At 36.7% G+C, this 22,406-nt stretch overlaps 1 protein-coding gene across 2 annotated transcripts in view; it reads right to left on the reverse strand.

Annotated features, from left to right (window-relative positions):
- Positions 1-20,668, reverse strand: part of il16 (interleukin 16) — a 32,101-nt gene extending 11,433 nt beyond the window's left edge. Inside the window, exons 1-13 of one of the 2 annotated variants that reach the window (XM_053513338.1) lie at positions 20,606-20,668; positions 11,900-12,282; positions 9,611-9,741; positions 9,310-9,436; positions 7,586-7,687; positions 6,566-6,659; positions 6,317-6,465; positions 3,288-3,398; positions 2,876-2,990; positions 2,602-2,675; positions 1,353-1,566; positions 1,129-1,246; positions 848-980 (exon numbers count right to left, since the gene is read on the reverse strand). In XM_053513338.1, the coding sequence (XP_053369313.1) occupies positions 848-980; positions 1,129-1,246; positions 1,353-1,566; positions 2,602-2,675; positions 2,876-2,990; positions 3,288-3,398; positions 6,317-6,465; positions 6,566-6,659; positions 7,586-7,687; positions 9,310-9,436; positions 9,611-9,741; positions 11,900-12,282; positions 20,606-20,636 (1,782 nt within the window). In that variant the 5' untranslated portion in view covers positions 20,637-20,668. The remainder of the gene's footprint in view (positions 1-847; positions 981-1,128; positions 1,247-1,352; positions 1,567-2,601; positions 2,676-2,875; positions 2,991-3,287; positions 3,399-6,316; positions 6,466-6,565; positions 6,660-7,585; positions 7,688-9,309; positions 9,437-9,610; positions 9,742-11,899; positions 12,283-20,605) is intronic. The other variant, XM_053513337.1, reaches the window with a different exon arrangement.
- Between the last annotated feature and the right edge of the window lie 1,738 nt (positions 20,669-22,406).

Genomic DNA, 22,406 nt, shown 5'->3' on the forward strand with positions numbered 1-22,406 from the left:
ACGTACATTTTGATCATTTTTAGTTTTAATTATAGTGCTCAATCTAGTGGTCAGTGTATGTGTGAAAAAAAAATCGTCATACTCTCAGAACCACGCTTTCACAGCTTGAGTCCTGGAATATGGCCGTGCCATCAGGGGAGGAAAAATCCATTGATGGGAAAACCTGGTCAATCAGTATATTCAGGTAGACAGCTGACTTCATGTTATTCCCACATAACGTTGCTAGTCTAGACCTGACCCACTGACTCAACCTCATACTGGATCATACACTGCCTTCAGATGATTTTACAGCCTACACTATGCATGATGCATGCATCACGTAATTTCTTTTCTCACCCATTTTTTTCTGGACTAGGGTCAGTCTGAACTCATTAGACCACATGTCCAATCTTTATGCTCTCAGTAGTTTTTCCTGATTTGCCTTAACAACAAGTCTTTGGTGTTTGTCTTGTTTTAACCAATTTTTTTTTATGTTAACTCTTAAATTTTAACGAAATAGTGGACAATTCCACAATTTTCAGATCCATTTTGTTGATGTCTGTGCTTAATGCAGGTCTATAATTTGACCCTTCAAAAATAATTTATTTTTTTGTTTTTGGATGCACAGAGTACTATAGGTATAATCATTGGCTAATTCAAGTTAGACTAAGTATTGATGATACAGCACTGGCTCTATCAATAGGTGCTGGATTCACAAACAGTAAGCATAAAATTATAATTATAATTAAATTCTTTCATACAGATCATTAAAGTAGATAAGTACTGTACATAAAGCACATACCATTTATAACTTAGAGTGAAAAAAAGCTTTACAGGTATAGGTTACTAATCTGCTGCCAAAACCTACTTTAGGGTCAGGATGTCGACTGATGATAAGCTGAATCGGCCCTGGGCTGCACTGACTCAGAACCGTGTACACATCATTGAGTGTCATGTTGCAAACCACAGTGTCATTAATCTCCACAATCTCATCCCCACATCTGAAAAACACATTATATGAGACCAGAAGACTGACAATGAAAAAATAAAGAAAGTTGCAGGTGTCTTATTAGATGTATATTATTTTGCACTTATTAACTATAAATGTAGTATCTGTTTAGCCCAGACAGTATAAATTAGTCTCTGTACCTTAAGCGACCATCCATGTGTGCCATCGAACCTGGTGACAGCGTGTGAATGTAAATTCCAGGACCACCTTCAGCAGATGGAACACAGCACAATCCAATACCAAGGCCCACACCAACCTCTATACCACACACAAAAACACACACACACAGAGTCATCCTGTTGTCATCGTTACTATTTTCATTAATGTTTGTTAATGTATGCTGCTCTAACACATCCATACTGACCCTTCTGCAATGTGATTTCCATCATGATGCGGTCTCTGGGCTTTGCATGCGTACCCAAGTTGGGGAAATCAGCCAGCTCATCATTGGTTCTGCTGATACCTGCAGTGGAACTCAGAGACTTGGAGCGGCACAATTGGGCCACCTGAGTCTGACTGCCAACTACAGCTCCCAACCTGGTCCTTACCACCAGTGTCAGCAGACCTTTCTTCACTTGCTTCAAAAACCACAGAAGGAAAAAGGAAGGAAAATGGATTTGAACAATGATGGAAACATGGGCAAATGGATAGATGGATCCATGTGAAATGTGGTCTGATTGATGGTGTTGCAACATGCTTGGTAAGGAAAATGTAGAGTATCCTGGTAAAAAGCATAGATTGATTAACCAATAAATGATATGAAGATAGATTGACGCATGCTTAGGTACAGTGGATGGATAGAACTACAGATAGATGTGAATTATGATATTTTATGCATTATCCTAATATATGCTGGGTCTTCCATTATATCCTTAAAGGGCAAATGTGGCAGTATGTATTCAATTCAGCCAAATAGGAGGTCCAATGATTGAAATCAATTTACTAATGGACTCAGGTATGGTTGCTGATTGGCTTGAATAAAAAAATGCAGGGAAGGATGAGATTAGCAGTTAACTCATATTTACACACAGGCAGGTTTTTGGAAGGTGGAAGAGCAACAGAAAATCATGAGTTAATCCACACAGACACAGGTATATGAAATTCCATACAAAACTGGAATGCTATCCAATATGTCATGTGCTGCCCTTGGAGCAATTTTATGAGGCAAACTTGGAGTTATGTCATATATCTGGATAGATGAATGGATTGATGAATTTAATTCCTACTGATTTTTGAATATAAATGGATGGATGGACATGAGTACATGAATGAGTATGTAAGTGGATGGAGAAATGAATGTATGTATGTATGTATGGATGGATGTATGTATGTATGTATGGATGGATGGACGGATGGATGGATGGATGAAAAAATAACAAATGATTTCTTATTTCATGAGGATTCTAGCAGTGTTGGAATTTCCAAAAGGGCAGGATGGATGGATGGATGGATGGATGAATGGATGGATGGATGGATTAGTGTAAATACCAAAGTTCCAAAATTCTTCATCAAGAAGAGTGATAAATCTTAGTAATATCAAACTATTCCAAACAGAATTCAAGAATATATTTACTATTATATAACACAGGAATATGGCCTGAAAAAAAGCTCACTTTAAACTTTTGCAAAGCATCCTCATGAGTAAGACCATGAAGGGACTCTCCATTTAGCTCCAGAATCTCATCTCCTGCAAAAAAAAAAAAAAAAAAAAAAAACATCTAGCAATTACATGGCTTACATCATTCCTTCAGTAGCAGTCTATAATTCCTCCCAACAGTGTTCATCTATTGATAAGATTTATGGACATATTAGATGTATGCTTAATCAAATCAAATATAGCTAAAGCACTGGCAAATGAAGCTTTTGAGTGTTTTAGTTGATCTGTACCTTCCTGTAGACGTCCATCTGCTGCAGCTGCTCCACTGGGAAAAATCGTCTTTACATAGATTCCCATTGGGCCATACATGCTGTCCCTTCCTCCCACTATACTGAAACCTAGACCCTTTAAGAAACAGTGCATTTTTCAAGCAAACATTTGGGTTCTGTTTTTGATCATATTCTGGAAAATAAATTCACAACACAATAATTATTCGATCACAAAACAATATAAAAGAATGGATTAATAGTTATTATAGGAGGCAATTATTATGAACAAACATCCATATCTATAGAAAGTAAGAGAATCTTTAGGTATCAAAAGCTACACTGACAAAATTGTACATATTACTTAGTATGCTTGCAAATAACCATGTGCATTAGACCTTTTTTCTTTATATTGTGTATATGCAACAAAGATTACCTTGCCAGGTGCCTTCATTAAGACTATATTACAGATAATGAAAGCCTGGACACTGCTGCTGGAATGGACCAGATGTGCTGAACTGAGTGAGCGAGAAGGTCTTGGCACAGCCTGTAAAAAATCATAAATAAATAGTTCAAAATCCAACTAAACAAGCATGACAACAATGCATTAACTTTCCACAATAAAAAAGTGAAACATGTTATATATCTGACACACGTGTAAATTCGGTGACTAATGACTGGAATTGTATATTTGTTTATCCAGATGTTACTGTAAATGTCTCATAGACTGGAGGACAAAACCTATTATACAAACATGAAATATTTTCCTATTTTACTTATCACTTACTGTGTGAGTCATCTACAGTATATACCATAATATAACAACTCAGTGTTGCTGGTGTGAACACAAAATATGCAATAGTAAATAAGTGGGGTGATCAAATCAAACCGGGACATTTTATTGTACAAAATAAAAGAACACAGTTGTGAGAGTAAAAACTATGTTTATTTCTCTAGTTAATTCCCTGTTACATTAATGCACTTATCCCAGAGTTTCACTAGGGCTTCGATACCATCAAAGTAGAAAGTTTTTTTCATTAGGCCAGAGCCATGATCAGACAGCATGCTTTACAATTGAAATACTTGCCTCCCAGGGACCATTTTAAGCATGTGCAAAATAACGTGGAGCAAGGACAGGATTTTACGGGGATGTGGCAATAACTGCCAGCCAAGTTACTGTAATGTACAAGTGGTTGTGAACAATTCCGTGTACAACTCCTACAGGCAGATGGGTCTCTTATGCAAGTTGGCAAGAAGGTATTTGTCGATTTTTAATGATCAGGCCTTTCATTTTCTAGATGTTTACAGGAATGTCTGCAGTGGGCTCCAAACCACCTCATCAGGATCATCATTCAAGGACCTACTGCCTTCCTTTCAAATGTTTTACCATACAAATGTTTTACTTTGGCTAAGAGTGTCATCATTGTATCATGCTTAAATTTAAACGTTTTACATCTTCATTCAGGAGAAACTACATGACAAGTCCCGGTTCGATGTGAACACCCATCACAAATGGTAGACATTATTGCAGACCTCCCACAGTGATCAGAGGTGGTTGTTTTCTTGTTGGAATGCAAAAATATGACAATGGCTTGCAGTTAGAAAACAACAGGAACCGATAAACACATAAAGTAGGAAAACAGAACTAGTAGAAGAACTTTGTTATCAACTGTGTGCCAGGGGTATCTGAAAGGCTCTGAAAGATCTTCAGTAAACAATTCATTCTGGCGTAATTCAAAACACAAGCGGAGCACAACATTGCAAAATACAGTTTTGTAAACAGTGTAGTCGGATCTTGTTCATGCAACAAAAAAGAAAAAGAAAAAAGTTGGCCTGCAGAACTCAAAAATTGCAGCTGCCTGTGCATTACCAAAATTAAGATGGTATTGTTTAAAACATCATATTCCAACAATTGTATAAAGATAATTATTCATATAATTAAATAATGTAATATTGAGTTACAAGCTAGCTATAGCTAAAGGGTGCAAAATTCTTATTGTAGTTAGATGTGTCGTTTGGCATGTTATGTTCGTCGCTCTTCGAAAAGCAAATGTGTGAACTAAATAGTCCTTTTTTTTTACCAGAAAATCAGGGTCCAGCCTGCTAGCTGCTGAAATGGTTGGATTTCCTGTATTAGAATCACATTTCGCCAAGCTGTCTGTTGGACTACAAGTCATATCTGCATCAGATATTTTACTGTAAACACAATTTTGCAGTATTGATTTTCCATGGTACTGCTGATAAATTTGAGAGGAATTATCTGGATCAGATAGTGACATTCAGTTTTATTTGTAAAGCCTTGTTAACAGTGAACATTATCACAAAGCAGCTTTACAGAAAACAAATCTGGATGTACACTGATCAAATTAAGTCACCATTTTAGATTGGTCAAATTATTGAGCTGCATTAAGCAAATAAAGCAACTAATGACTTTTGAAATTACTGGAACCCTTGAACAAATCTGGTCAGATATTGCTGAACCATCAACTTTGTGGAAGAAATGAGGTGGGAAAACAACCATTAATGGAGATGACTTAAACACTTTGTTGCATGGTAAAAATCTGAGCAAAAATCATATATTTGATTAATAGTGAAAGTAAGAGCATTTCCATATGTGCACAATGTGACAAGAATTCACAGGATTGAGACTAAACAGTTGTGTGGCCGTAAGAAAACTACTTGTTAGTCCGGTTCACCAGAAAAAAAGGCTTATAATTACTAAGGAGCATAATGATTGAACTTTGGAGCAATGACAAAATGTCATGTGATCTGATGAGTTCAGACTGACCTGGAGTTTAAATTGATCCAGAGAGAATGGTGCATCAGGGTAAGAAGGGAAGACCATAAACTGATGCACCCATCATGCATAGTGGTCACTATACACCCCTCTGGAGGCAGAGTTATGATCTTAGGTTGCTTCAGTTGCTTAGGTCAATACTCAACAACATTATATGGCCATAAAATGAAGTCAGCTGATGACCTAAATGTACTAAATCACTCGAGTTTTTTTTTACCCTGTTGGCACAGGTATATTAAAGGACTCAAATGGTGGAAGTGGTTCTGGGAGCATAAGGAATCATTTTCACACATAAATTGTCACCCACATTGTGTGATATACCGTAAACAAAACTAAAGATAATTGAATGAAATCTTGGAGTGTGTGATGTTTTTGACTAATGCGCAAGAGACAATAGTTGCAAGGAAACACTCCTCGGACTCACATAAAGACCAGCGTGGGTAGCATAACTTCCTCACAACTCCAGAGTCTGTTTTACTTGGCAACACTGTCTGTGTTGAGGTTTGCATATTCTCCCCATATTGATAGAAATTACTGTAGTACTCCTTCACGGATCATTTCTACCTGAATGACAGCTGAAGCAATTTCCCTCTGGGATTAATAAAGTTCCTTAAATTTTAATATATAGGGGGTTTGACATTAATGTGTGTATAACCTCACTGTCACACCTGTGGAACACTGGCAGGAAACTCGAGTTGTTGAGAAAGAGACTTCCTGTTTCCGTAAATGCCAGTAGCAGTGGGAACATGACAGGGAAACAGATCCGGTGTTTTCATAATAATGTCATCCAAATCTCCGATCCAGTATGGATGAACACCTGACAGATGAATAAGAGAGCAATTACTTGATGGAGAAGAAATACAGAGGTAATGCTACAAATGTGTGTGTGTGTGTGCGTGCGTGTGTGAAATTATTACTTGTAGAGTTTGAACGATTTCTCTTGCATACTAAATCTTCGGGATCTTCAGTCTCACAGCTTTTATCTTCCTCCGTTACTTCTATAATGGGCTTCTAAAGTCACACACACACACACACACACACACACACACACACACACACACACACACACAGAGAGAGAGATAGTTTTATCATATTTTTTTTACACCAGCTACAATTAAAACACATTTATAAAAAGATTCTTATTAAATATGCCAACAATACACTATTAACCCATATGCGGTCCTTCCCCAAACTGTTGTCTCCAAGTTAAAAGCACATAAGTACTGTATATAGAATGTCTTTGAATGCTGCAGCTTTGTGATTTTCCTTCAGCAGAACATAAGTATCCGATTCTGTCCCTGCATGGCAATGGCCCTGTGCACTAATCAAGGACCAAAGATATGATTTGCCAAGATTGGTGTGGAACCAGTCAAGTGGCTCAAGCCCAATCTCAATCCCCCTCTGCTCTTGTGGCCTAATGAGAAAATTCCCTCAACCATGCTTGTTAGCCAAGTAGAACCCCTTCCCAGAAGAAAAGGAGCTGTAATAACAACAGTACTGTAAATGAGCAAATAAATGTATGACAAAGGGAAATGATGACAAAGACATCAGTGTAGGTTTATAAGCCTTGACCCAGAAACAAATAATACTGTTATTCCTATTTAAATTTACTGAATAGGTTTTTGATGATTGTGATAAATAGAGCTGGCATTTTAATATCTTCCAAAGATGTTTATTTGAGTTGATGTCAGAGCACATCATTTAGATCAGTGATGGGGGGTAATTTTGATCAGTCAAACTTTCTATTGGTTTGCAGAGATACTTCACTATAAGGGAAGAATTTGATTCCATAAACATACATACAGCATAACAGAGCAACCTTTATTAATGTATAAATTGAGTGACTGTACGTACAACCGTGTATACAATATTTATTACATAAAACATATACTGTGAGTCAATAGTATATATTGTGGAAGAGAGAAGGTGTTACTTACTTTAAAATTACTATTGTTTCCAACTACATCTTTCCTGTAGATCACAGAGTCAGCCGAATTACTATTAAGCAGTGGCCTGCTGTTTTCACATGAACTGAAAACCTTTAGGGAAAAGCAATGAGTATAATGAATACATATATAAATATATCATATATATTGGGCAGACCTAGACACAAGTACATCTCTAGTGATTCCATAAACATACTGGTTTTATAAATTTTGATACTGAAATTTTTTTTATTATTGTTGGTTGTGTCCGTCGTTCTGGCTTTGTGGTTTGTGGCACTGTTGCCCACACCTCCAGGTTGTGGGTTCGATTTCGGGGTCTGTACGCATGGAATTTGCATGTTTCCCTTTCTTGTGACTTTTCTCTGGGTACTCCGGTTTCCTCCCACAGTCCAAAGTTATGCAGATTAGCCTATTTGGCGTTCCCAAATTGCCCGTAGTATGTAAATGAGCATGTGTGTATGTGTGTGCCCTGCAATGGATTGGCATCCTGTCCATGGTGTACCCCACCTCATACCATAAGTCTCCTGGGATAGGCTCCAGGCCCCCCACGACCCTGTAAACAGGATAAAGCGGTATAGAAGATGAGTGAGTGAGTAAGTGTCCACCATGCCTCGGTATTCTTACATTACCATCCGGAAGAGATACCATACAGCATGCATGCTGACAGTTTCTCATGATCTAAGTTTACTAACAGCAAAAAGAGCATATTTAAGCTATTGGCCAGAAACCCTGTGTCACATACAGGACATACAGTACACATTCACATGTTCTGGAGAAAAACAAACATGTTCTGGTGAACCATAGGAAGTATTACCATATAAAAAATGAGGAAGTGCAGCGAGTGGTTGTTTTATATTCATACAGTATGTCAAAGGACAAAGAGACTTGTAAAAGATAGAGGCACAGAAAAATTCACACAATCTCATAAAACAATTTTACACTTTGTAAAAATGTACAGGAAAATTTTTTCATTCTTTCATTTTCCATATAGCTTATCCTGTACAGGGTTGTGGGGGGCCTGTACTATGGGAGGACACCAGAGTATCCAAAAGAAACCCACTAAGTTGGGGAAAACATGCCAACTCCAGGCACACAGCTCTGAGGCAGGAATCGAACCCCAACCCTGGAGGCATGAGGTCACAACGCTAACCACGAAGCCACCAGATCAGGAATTGTATCACAAAAAAAAAAAATGTTTAAGCCAAGACTTCATCTCAATAGAGCTGGACTACTCTAACTGTTATTTATATTTAAATTTATTTATTATAACGTCAGGATTTGAGGTCAAAGTTCCGCCTGTTTAGCTAGCCCAGTTTCAACAAAGATGTGTTTGTTAGCCAGCTAACAAATTCCCTTCACACACTGCTTTTATTCAAGTAAAGTAAATGCTGATGCTTGTCTGCAAAGTTTTTATCTAACCCATCTGACTCCTTTTTGTAGTCGAATAAGCAGGTCAGTAATTTTTTTTAAATATACAGTATAATGACAACAAACAGTTTTGTTAGTAAAAGAATCGCTTGGACATTAGCCATTAGCTTAGCAATAAAGCAAAATTCTCTGTAGCAAAGTTATACATTTTCTGTGGGAGTAATGCCTTTAGTTCTGTCATACTGATAAGGGCCTAGCTTTTTTTTAATCTATACTCTTGAAAAAGGGGCATAGATTGATATAGTTGTTGTGCTAACATGAAAAAAGTGTTGACTCCAGTGGCTTACCTCAGCACTAGCCATTCTGGGATCATTTCTCATGGCTGACTGTTTCTCTGACTCGAGTTTTGTATGGCCATTTAAAACCTGCCCATTAAATGGGGCCAGCCTCTCGCCATAGTGGATGTAAGTGTCCCTAGAGAATGAGAAATGCGTGCATAATATCCATTAGTCCTCTTGTATTTATGTGAGCATTTGTGTGTGTATGTGAGTGTGTATTTACACAAACCATTAAACAGCAATCCACAAATATACATAATAGAAAAGAATGTTAGGTTGATGGTCAGATTATATTAGGTTTTTTTATTACCTGTGTAATTGGCCTCCGTTTCGCACAGAGACTATATTGTCACCACCCTGAAGGTCGTTATCAGCCACTTGAGGTCCAAGCGGCCCGCACTCCTCCCCGGTGGCAATGCACATTCTCCAGAAACTGCTTTCCTGCCGCAATACAAACCTGAAAACTCAAACAAGGGTGCTACTATGTTCTGTCAAACAGAGACCATGTTCTCCCCCCTAACACTTTGACATGTATGAAATGCAGCTGTAATAGATTTGCTTTATTACACCATGAACCACAAGTCTTAGCATTTATTAGAGTACTTACAATGAGGCCACATGATAATGAACTTTGCACAGAGGAAAGCTGAATGGAGGGTCACATTATTGCTGTGGTTGCATAAAATTGACTACAATTGTTGACTCCTTCATTCGGGTCCCATAAAAAGCCCACAGTAAAACCGCTTTCTATGCATTTAGGCCAAACGTAGGTGGGATTCTTCTTGTTAAATAAGTCATATAGCTTTTGAACTGGCCATTGTACAACATACTGGACTTTTCATTACCATAAAAAAAACACTTTTTTTTCATAAGCCACTGGTCCAGTACCAAATGTATTTTAGAAAGTATTTTAAAGAATGCTTGTTCATTATTTTGGCTTAGGATGACTGTGCCTTTAAAGTAACTGTGAAATATTAATAATCATTTGTATTATTTTTACATACTATATATCCTTGTTTATACTGTATATAAAAATGCATTGTTTAGCAGTTAAATACTTTATATTTTAACACTAACCAAAAACCTTTGTTTATTGTTTTTTTTTTTTGTACCCAATATGGACTTGCTAAATGAAATGGTTTGACAAGTAAAAAATTAATTTATTTTGGAAAAGTTCTTGTTTTTGGAAAACAAAGTCGATAAAAAAAAATTGAAATTAGCTTGAATGTCCTCCCTCTCTTATATCTGGTATGTCCTTCCTTAAAACCCGTCATTAGAAATCATTATTGATGGTCCAGCCCCTAAGAGCGAAATCTCAATGCACAATGCTGCAAATGTTGAAAAAGACGATGAGAATGCACTTGGTCAAACTACATGAACTTGGTCAACTTTTACGGCCATGGAGATGATGGGCTCTTCCACTGTGAAGACTGTTGCTTCATCACCGGTAATGATCCTCAACCATGATGGACGGGTCATCCCGACGAAGTTCTTAGCAGACTTTGACATGATGTTCCTTCTGCTCCTGGGTCAGCAACCTAGGGACAAACTTGCCGGCAACACTGTGCATGTTTAAATCACACGTGAGTATTGCCTGCACTGTTCCGTGTGACACTCCGACAATGGCAGCAATGTCATCAATTGGTCTCCAAACATCATCATGCTCATATCGATAAATGGTTTCGACATTTTGGGGTTGAGCATTGCCGTAAAACTTGCAGAATCCTGTAAAACATCTCTGTTGCCGTTTTGCCCAGTTTCACACAGAATTTCATATTCGCTCTTTGTTTTAACTTGCTGTATATGATGAAAATTGCAGAAATATTAACACATGTGGCCAGATTAGCACCAGTTGCACCTCTCCTGATGTACACAAGACAATGTTTTTTGGCACACTGACTTATGAAGGTCAGTGCCCCCTGTGACTGTGCGTGCGTCTGTAGTCTTGTGCTGCCAAAATTTGACTCAAAACTTTTGATATCACCTTCTATATGTGCCTTAGAATTTTGACTTTAATGTTGATTTAGGCTCAGCCAAAGGTTAGGTAGGTGTTTTAAATGTATGTCAACCAGCCAGCACGATGGGACTTTGCCTTTTTTCCTTAATGACATCACCTTAATATCTTATGAGGCCTGCACATGTCTGTTCATTTTGTATAAAGTGTATTAGTTAATGTGTGAGTGTGAGGTTCCTGTTTCTAGAAGTTACAGTATGTGAAGTTAGCAAAACAATTCTTCCACACAGTCCAAGTTACTAGAGACTAATTGTTAGAATTAAGAGATATTTTATTATATCCATTTGGCCTTAATGAAATTAATCAGATTTCCATTTGATTAGAATTGTTTAGAGCTTGATTGAGTTTTAAATTGACTTTCTGGTGTGTAATGAGTTACAAGCATTTTTAAAGCTCTACTACTGTATGTTTAGTTCTGGCAATGAACTGGCACAACATCCCTGTAATCGTTCATGCAAGCTGTGAGTGTTGATGTGTTTGAAAGTAATTTTTCAGTAAACCAGTAAAATTAATAATAAAAAAAAGCTTGGCTCATTTTATGAGCTGAACTTTAAGTGCTGTAGCACAATTAATCCATGGTCCTACCTTGATGGAAAATGATCTCCTTAAGTTCCTCTTGGGTTCGTCGTTCCATTTTGATCCCTGTAGGCTAACACTTCTGCAGAAATTCATTTCTAGATGTCCAGCCTTCGCCTCCAAAGGGTCTCCTTGGTACCGTTCTTTCCAGTTCTCATATTTGTACCTCTCTTCAGGGTTAGAGGCGTCATCTGTGCTCCTGGAGCTACAGATAAGGAGAGATCGGGAAATGATGGCAAGCTTTTTAGAGCGCTGTCCAGTGTCGGCTCTTTCCATCCTCCTGGTTCTTCTCCCATTTAGCTGCTGCTGCGTCTGAGTGGCTCTCAGAGACATGATGGCCGCTAAGGGAGGCTCTCTCGCACTCCAAACAGCTGCTAATGGAGGGGGCTGCTCTACAAAGAGAGAGAGAGAGAGAGAGGAAAAGAGAGAGAGAGAGGTAGTGAGCAGGAGAGAGAAAGCAATTAGAAAATTCAGTTAGGAGCCCCCCAAATTGCCCGTAGTGTGTGAATGAGTGTGTAAGTGTGTGTATGTGTGTGTGCCCTGCGATGGATTGGCATCCTGTCCAAGGTGTACCCTGTCTCATGCCCTAAGCCTCCTGGGATAGGCTCCTGGTCCCCGCGAACATGAATACAGGATAAAGCAGTATAGAAGATAAGTGAGTAAGTGAGAATGAGTTAGAAGCCCTGTCCTCCTCTAGCCAGAGTGTTCTCTGAAAGCAAGAAGGCTACAGGCCAAGATGAAAGCACTTTCCTTTTCTCCACCATGTTCAGGGAAATAAAAAAGGAAAAGTGTGAAAGTGTGTGTTATCTCATGACTGTGACTTGAACTTACATTTACTGTGCACTAGAAGCTAGGACATAACATTGTTTAGAGAATGGAGACTCAAAAGGCTAAACCAGAGCTTACTGTATATTTTAATAAATATAAATATACATCACCCCATGTTTTATACTATTCTTTAAGAATAAAAAAAAAAAATAACCACAAGTTGTGTTTTAGTGATTAAAACTGTATCATGATATACTGTATATCTTGAGTCGAATTACTGTGCATATCACAGAAAAAGAATGAAAACTTAAACTTAAAGTGTTTGTCCACAACAGAAACCAGTATAGGGCCCCTTTCCTTACTTTTGCCATTGCATAACCACTTTTTTCTTTCCTTTCCTTTTAATACTCTCAGTTCCTAAATGATAGGAACACAAGACATGAACCAATTTAGGAAATGTTTAGTTTTTATACCCGTGTGTCATGTGGTTATTCAAAAATTTGTTTTTGCTAAACATGCAACTACTATTTGGAAGTTTTGCAGTATATGATATCATACTACAAAACATAATAAAAGATTATCCAAAGACTGAAGCATCATCCAAAATTGCACATAAAACATAACATTTAGTATCACTTTTTTCCAGTATTTTATTTTATTTTTATTTTTTTATTGATACCACCCTGGTGTCCCATCAAGAGTTTGTTCCTGCTCTAAACCCAGTGTTTTAATCACTGTCACCAGATCCACTGCAATCAGACCTGGATGAAGCAATTAATAAAAGTTTATTTAAGAATAAGTGTTGCCAGCAATGTCTGAATGTCTAATTATAATCTAGTATTTTAATAAGGATTCTTGATTGACATTCAACTGAAGTCAACTTCCAGCTGTTACTGTACCTTGCTAAAAAAAAAACAGTGGCAAATAAAGCATCAGGCAGTGGTGATGTTTATGGTTTTATTTGGTTTAGGGACACCTTTTTTTCTTGTAAGCTCATGTACTGAGCTTTGTTCATTTTCAGAAAAATTGGCTTCATGAATAGTATCCTTTATGTAAACAATGAGAAGTGACTCACTTGAGGTTTGCTCCTCTTTTATTTTTTTATTTTTGGAGACGGAGGCAATGCTCGCAAACTCGTGCAGTTCCGTTTAATCAAATGTTTGTAAGTATGACTGATAAAGACTCTATCCTTGTGTATAAAGCAGCATGACATTAAGAATCCTATGCATTCCTCTTCTTTATCTGTACAGGTGTACAGTGCCTTTCAAAAGTATTCATACATCAGAATAAATGTTCTGAATACAAATACATACGACACTTTTCAGATTCTTATATGTAAAAAAACTTAGAAAAAATCCCAGTAAAATATATTTACGTTTGTGGTTGTTACATGACAAAATGTGGAAAAGATCAAGAGGTATGAATACTTCTGCAAGGCACTGTATAATAGTAAAGTGCATTAGGGAAGACAACTGCTTAAAGTCTTTTTTTATTGAGTTCAAAGTAATGTTATTTTGTGTCAACCAAAATAGACCAGTGGTCAAAACCTGGCAAAGTTTGCCTAGTCTAAGGGGGAAAAGTCTGACTGAAAAGAGTAAGAAATACCATCACTATTGTGCTCTATATTCAATAATTGATTCTATATTCTTATATTAAAAACATTGAAGAAAGAAAATTATTTCTAATACTACTGTAATTCCAAAATATAGACCAAAAATTGTTTTCTTTTTTTAAACTGCCTCTGATTTTTAACTGTCAATATGCGAGAGCTTAAAAAAGTGTCTAGTTACAGAATATTATGGCCTGTTTCCCCTCCACAACATCTGCCTTGTGTTTGGTGAAGGAAACATGTATGCAAGCTTTGACCAATATTACATTCACACACAAAGAGAGTCTAGTCTATGTACAGGAAAAGGTTATAATGTCACAAGTTATTTATAATTTTACTGAGCAATTGTCATACATGAACATAATTAGAAATAAATCATATATTTCTATTTATTTGGGCTTATCAGAATTTTTAAAATTTCATACACTCTTAGAAAAAAAAGTTGTTTTTTTTCACGATATCTTTGGCTAACAGAGCTAACTTAAACCTTTTTTCCTGAAATTTCTTTCCATAAATTAGTCTTAAAGCAAACAAGTAAAAGGTGAGCTCCTAGCAGACATAGTGTTTAGGGTATAGATTGTTGCTTTGTCTATTCTGCAATAGTAATATCCGAGGAGATGGAGAGCTCTGAGTCATTCTTAAATGACTATAATTCCAACCAAACATCACTTGAATGAATGTACTATAGAGTATGTATAAAAAACCCAATAACAATATACCTTTAATTTTTATTTCACTGCCTCCTGATCAAAGCCTTCTCTGGGTCATGCATTATAAATGATTCTGTATGTGCATTTGGCGTTCTTCAGTATATGAGACTAATACATTGATGGTGGTGAACACTGTATATGAGGCCTGTATGGAAGCAACACTTTACTTACGTTAGAACTGAGCAACCAGAGTAAAAGTTGAATATCACTTTTGACCACTAAGAAATGTGCTGGAAAGATTGAAAGTTTAAAGCTTTAAAGTATTTACAATACTGGGAAAGAAATCGATGAAGCAAAGGCAATGGAATGAATTCAAAACTCATTCATAATTGAAATGTGGTTAAAAATAGCTTAAAAATAGCACCTAGTTAAGACCAATTATTAGCTAGGTAAATCATATTTTGAATTACTGTTTGACTAGAAAAATTATCATATAACCCCTAAATGTATTCTACTGTCTGCTACGTATATATCACAATTGCCCTGAGATAAGGCCATAAGTTAAGATGTGCATCATTGAACCTTATCGATTATTACATCCTTTACCATTCAGCTTATTCATGGTCAAATATTGAGTGATATCAATAATTATTTCCACATACAATCCCCCCCCCCCTTAACAGTAAGCACACATTATTGAGGGAATAAGGTTATGCAACACCTGTCCTTCGTTAAAATCTATTTGTGCCTAAGATTTCCACCTTAAACAGCAACAACTGCTGCCAAAAGCATTATCGTCCCTACACCATCAGTAAATATCCTTAGTATGATGTTCTTACTGTGGAAAGCTTCAGTTAGTAACATTACACCAGATGTAACAAGAACCATATATTTTGCACTGTTGGCTCATCAGTCTGCAGAATGTTACCCTATGGCTTAGGGGGTATCAAGGAGTGCATGACAAATCTTTATGTTCTTTCAGTTGGCAGAAGTTTTTGGCTTGCAGCTGTACCGTAAAAAACTATTTTGCCCAGTCTGTTTCTAATCGTAAATGCTGGCATTATCTGAAAAGAGCATGACCTGCAGTTTCTTAGATCTTCATTAGGGTTCTTTCACGACTTCCAGTATGAGTTATTTTGGTCGTGCTTTCACTTCTGAGAAGATTTAACATTTAACAAATGGTTACAAATGGCTCTCACTGTGGTTTTAATTATTTTCAGAATGATAAATATTTCAATGCTCTTTTTATGCATATCATTTTTTTTTTAGTTTTTTAATTAATTTATATATTTTTCTGAATAGTGTGTTGGTCTACATCACATTACAGTAAAAGTTATATTTGAAAGAGGAGTCAGTGATACTGATATTTAAACTCAACAAATACTGTACACCCCCCCTTAAGTTCCCCTTCAAAAGCTGTGTGGTAATCTGTGTGTAATTGGGTGACAGTAATTGAGTGATCTTTTAGGAAAAATTCAGCTAGTAATTTGACTTTCAGGCTGAATTTTGGTGTCTGAAATGAGCTTTTTTGTTGTTGTTGTTGTTGTTGTTGTTCGTTTGTTTGTTTTGCTCCCGAAGTTGCAAGACTAATAGACTAATGTAGCTAGCAAGTAAAAAGCAAGTACCTACCAGTACATATATAAGCCATACACACATAAGTACACACATGTAATTTCTGCATTAGCAGCTTCATATAATATAATTCCATAATACAATTTGAGCCTGTATATTATCTATTTTGTCTTTATTTATTTGCTTTTCCTTGCCTTTCTTTATTGCAGTACCAGGTTGACTCTGATTCTTTTGAAATTCTCTATAATGTTGATGTAATGGCACATAGCTGTAATACAAGCTGAGTCAGACAGTAAAACATTGTGAGACAAAGGGATGGAGAGAGAGAAAAAGAAAGAGAGAGAAGAAATAGATGAAGAGAGAGATGACTAAGAGTAAGACAGAGGTCTAGACATACAGTAACAAATGTAGAAAGAAACACACACACACACACACACACACACACACACACATGGAGTAAGCCAAAAAGAATTTACAGTATACACACTTTATATTATGTATAATCATACAATATTATAGCAAAGTAAATTTAGTATTAAATAGTTATACAGTGCATGGCTTAAGGACTGGATGGAAAGTGAAAGCTTAAAAACTTGAAAATGAAATGAAAAAAAATGAAAGAAAAAAACGTATTTCAAATAAATGAAAACAACAGGAGATTAAATTATTGAAATTGGTTTAAGAACCCATCAGTGCATTATCAAAACCCGGAAAGATAATGCTGAACTGTCAACTTTGTGGAAGAATAAAATTATAAATGCAGATCACTTGGTGAAGCTTTTTAAAAAAAGTCTATATTAAAAATATGTTTATTAGTTTAAGTTAGAGTGTTTCCATATGTACACAATTTGTTGAGAACTCACAAGGTTTGGGACTAAACAGCTGTGTGGCCATAAGACAACCACTTGAGAATAATTAGAAAAAAAGGCTTTCATTGGTCTGAAGCAAAAGGATTGGACCTTAGAGCAATAGATAAAGCCCATGTTCTGATGAGTTCAGATGTTCAGATTGATCTTATTCACCCAGTGGAAACTGTACACGCCTCTAAAAGGCAGTGTTATGAACTGAATTTGCTTGGTCAGGTCTAGACAATAAAGTCAGCTGATGACCTCAATTCACCAAATGGTCAGATTTCAGGCATAATCCAGAACTCAAATTGTACATGAACTGGCCACCAATCAAAGCTAAAGGTGACTAAATGAAATTTTAGAGTGTGCAACTTTTATAACCAAGCATACTATATTACATACAGTGGCTTCACTTAGACAGGCTAATAACAAATCAATTTGCCTACTCACTTACAGCCTCCTCACTTGAAATACTCTTTTCCTAAAAGCATCTGCCAAATGTGTAAATGTAAAGCTGACCCAGCATTTTGTGAGCTAAGCTATATATGCATAATGGCATTAATGTTTCTTTTCTATCCGATGTGATTTACCAGACTCAACTGGAAAATGATTTTTTCCATATATTTTCCCAGTGCCTGTGACTTATAAATAGTTAAATTATTAAACATGACTCAACCAACATGCATGTTTATTGACACAGTTTGAGTTACAAGAAAGCTATTTTACAACAGGTATAGAGTACTTAACATGGTATTTCATTATTAAACCCTGATTTGTAACCAGATCTTTAGAAAGAGCTCATGAAATAATGGCATATGGAAGGTTATGCTTTTGGTTTGCATATTATATGTGTCAATATAATTCTATGAATATTTATTGCATTATGCAAAGCCCATAAAATAAGATTTCTTTTGTTTTCATTTTGAAATGTTAAAATTATGTAAGACAATATGTTTTAATGGCATTCCAAACCATCTGCTAGTTATTAGAAAAGACATTTTTACTTCTCATTTTCCACAGACAGTTAGCCAGATGGGTAAATACCTCAGTTTATGCGAATGGTTTTCCAGAAATAATTATTTTAGTTGACAGTCAAATAAGTGAATTTGTGTATATATATGTTACTTTACAGTTAGTATTTCCAATGTGTAATTACCGTTATCTGCAATGCTCTTCACACTTAATGGGACAGTTTTCAATGCATTGAAAAGTTCTGTATAGAAACCCAAATTTATTGTCATCTCACTCAGAGAAAAAAGCCTTTATGTGTGAAATGTACAGTATATAGTACTTTTTGCATAAATAACATCCATTACAAGGCATGGTTTTTCGTCACATCTATTTTCTAAATATAGTATTGTCTTTGTGGTTTTGAAAGACTAATGTATTTGTTAATGGAGCAGGGGGAGTGTTTACTTTTACCCGGCAGAGCAAAAATCTGTCTTCACTTCATCCTAGTTAGATAAAAACAGGATCTGGAGTATAACCTGCTTCACAAACATAAACACACTCAGATGTGTTGCTACATTTACATCCTGTTTTGGAACATTGAACAGCATTTCTTTGTCAAGATGGTTGGAGGTTACATTCAATTTAAATAGCTAACTGTAAACTTTTTTTTTTCATGAGCATGGACAGCTACCTAAGATTAGATAGATACTAATAGAAATCACCAGTAAGCAACATTCATCCATGATGAGTTGAGTTCTATTATTGCTTTCATTAGCTAGCTAGTTACTGCCATAAAGTGTGAGATAAATTATCCAAGTATGTATACATGCTGTTGGGGAAAATAAAACTATCAGGATGTGCAGAGATGCTGCTTGTCAACAACTGCTAGGGATCCCAGTTCAGTGGGGGGCCCCTGAGGGCAGATAAACTTATTTATTATTCATAAAATAATAGAGATTAAGACTGGTTGGAGAGACCCCCTGCAGCACACTCTATAGTTGCCTTTGAGTATAAGACTAAAGAGATAAACTCACTGACTGAATTTCAGCGTGTTCTTGTGAGATTGAAGAGAAACTGAAAAACTTGAAGAAGCATGGGGAAATTATCCATGTAAACTATGCACAGTTGGTTCCAGAGCTATACCACTGTTGGTTGTAGCTGTTGGTTGTCTCGCTGTACCACTGTGCCACTTGAAAAAGACACAAAAATGGTTTAAATACTCGAACTATGGGTAGAAAGAAACTAATGGGCACACTGGGAGGCTAGGATAAAATGGGGTGGAGGCAGGACTTTAAACACAAACCAGTGCAACCATGATGTGAAGGGGCAGGTGTCATGACCACCTTTTTTTCCTTGAGGAAACAGAAAACCAAGAGGAATGCTGGTAGATAATTTTTTATGATTAGCTTTTGAAGTGGAACAGCATGTCAAGTGCAAGTATATTTAAAAAATATAAAATGTAACTATATATTATAGTTCATAGTGTTTTATTTCCTCTGTGTACTCATTTCACTCGTTTCCCTACCAGACCCCGTTTCCCTACCATTGTTGCACAACAATGCCCATTTATACAAATGGAGATAGACTTAATTTACAGTATATTAAATGCTCAATGGTTTTAGTGGATAGTTATTAATTACAGTAAATGTGCTGCTGGTAATGTTTTAAAGTGCTTAGAGATCTGTCATGATTTCATAATTTAAAAAACAGCTTAGTGGACCTCACTGGCTGATACATTTACGACCCTTAAATTGGCTCCGCCCATTTCTTTAAAAGACAGCTCCCAAGTGTACACAGTTTTAACAGAGAGGTTAGATAGGCAGAAGAGAAAATCCCAAATTACAAACTGATCAAATTTGTTATATAAATGGTCTGTTTGTTAGTTCTATCTATAGTAACTATGATTACTAGATATGAATGATTTCAATGTAGACAGAATTACTGTGTAGTATTACAGATGCATGTACTTCAGACATCCAATGAATAACTATGAAATCACAGTTTATTACAAGGTCATCATCACAGATTTCTATTTTAACCCAACATAAAGAATAAAAGATGTATAAATGACTGGTTTAACTAAATTACATTCCACTGTGAGATCTGTCCCTTTAAAAAGAAAAAAAAACCTTAACTAGCATATGAACCATCACAAGAATACCAGTATCACCAGTAGTAATCTAGTTTCAGTCCAACCTCAGCCTGTTCCCAGAGTACCATCTGCTTTGAGGTAGCATTTAATTAACATTTTCTTTTTCTTTCGGTTTTATATTTTGTTATAAAAAAGAACGAAGGAAAGAGCTAAAGAAATACTCACCGACACTGATCATCTGCTCATATGCGAACATCCAGGTGGAGGAGAATCATCTGCTCATTAAAAGGCACTCATAGAGTTCATCCATCCAGAAAAGTCAAGAAGACAGTGTGCATTTCTTCGTGCTGGGTGATAAAAAGGTGCACTGTGAAATAAGTTTTCCCTTTCCTCTCTCTCGACTCCCTACCTCAAATGGAACTGGGCACAGCTACACACCCATCAACCCTCCCACCCAATGAAGCAGCCAGCTGAAAACAAGAGTCCTCTCAAGAAGCAGCGTGGCCATCAAAACGCACATACAAAGTGAGAGAGAGAGAGAGAGAGAGGGGGAGAGAGAGAGAGAGAGTTTCCTTCATGGACGCTGACCTCACACCTACTCTGCTGCACACTGCTTCAGTCTTTCCTCCTGAACACACGAACACACACACACACACACACACACACACACACACACACAGAGCAGTCTCTGACAGCAATTATATGAACTTTCTCCACTCCACATCTGTGTGGCTTCACAGAACAGCAACTTTATAGATCAGAGGTTAAAACAAGGTTATAAGCAAAAGGCTAGTTTTAACTACTGCAGCATCAAACATCTGAACAGCTGAGCTACCCAACCACACCCACTGAAATGCATGATATGTATGATCACTATGCTTTGTTAGGGGTGCAGTCAAGATTTTTCCCATATAGTAACTGCATATTTTAATACAATGTAACAAAAAATATTGACTTGTGTTAGTGCATTAAGCTTAACTTAACTATGCCATGTGTTTACACGTAGCATGTAGTGTCGGTAGATCACAGCTCCAGAATCCCTGGTTCAATACTGGTTACTGTCCAGACCAAGTTCCCCATGTCCTCATGTTTTTGTAAGTTTCTTTCGGGTTTACTAGTTTCCTTACATCTTCCCATACCATTCTGTTATGCCCATTGGCTATGCTAATTTGCCACTAGTGTTTGCATAGTATCCCCAGATGTTGAACCAGAAACCAGTGTCCCATTCCGTTTCACAGACAAAACCGGCCTCAAAACCTAGGGATAAATTATTGCTTTTATATTAAATTGTTATTTAATATAACTATCCAGTTATATTAAAACTTCATCTCGGCTGCTGATCTTATCAGCAGTTTCCGTTCAATCAAACAGTCTCTCTTGTCACTGCTGTGCAGGTGTGAACGTGTTACATGAGTCAATTTGTAACTGCGGTTTCAGCAAAAACTAATTACTCGCTTGTGATTTACATGGAAAAAGAGCAGCATGGACTAATGGTGCATCTGGTCCCAAAACAACTGACGAAGGAACATAAACAGAAGTATTTGGATATCTGCAAACATTATTTAGGCAGATATTCTAAGAAAGATAAAGTTTTTTTTAAGAGAATCTATACCTTATGACGAGACATGGATTCCTCACTACAAGCCTGAGTATGGCAGGGTATGGAACGGAAACATCCTCAATCGTTGACCGAGAAAAAGTTCAAAAGTCAACCATCAGCTGTAAAATTGAAGCTTAGAGTTTTCTGGGATTCCCAAGAGCCAGTATTAGAAAAAAGGTTTGATAACAGCGAGTTATATTGAGATGCTTATTGAAGAGCTGAAGCCTAAAGTTTGGATTAAATGCACAGGACTACTATTCAAGGGTGTTGTAATGCTCTACACACTTCTTCCCATACTGTCAACAAAGCATCCTCCCCAGAGTCCTGATCAGGGTTTCACCTGTTTGGTCCCCTGAAAGCAGCCCTATGATGATGAAGATTCACTTCTGATGAAGTTAAGACAGCAGTGCATTTGTGGCTTGGAGC

This window comes from Clarias gariepinus, chromosome 15 (assembly GCF_024256425.1).
Source record: "Clarias gariepinus isolate MV-2021 ecotype Netherlands chromosome 15, CGAR_prim_01v2, whole genome shotgun sequence".
NCBI classification, from domain to species: Eukaryota; Metazoa; Chordata; class Actinopteri; order Siluriformes; family Clariidae; genus Clarias; species Clarias gariepinus.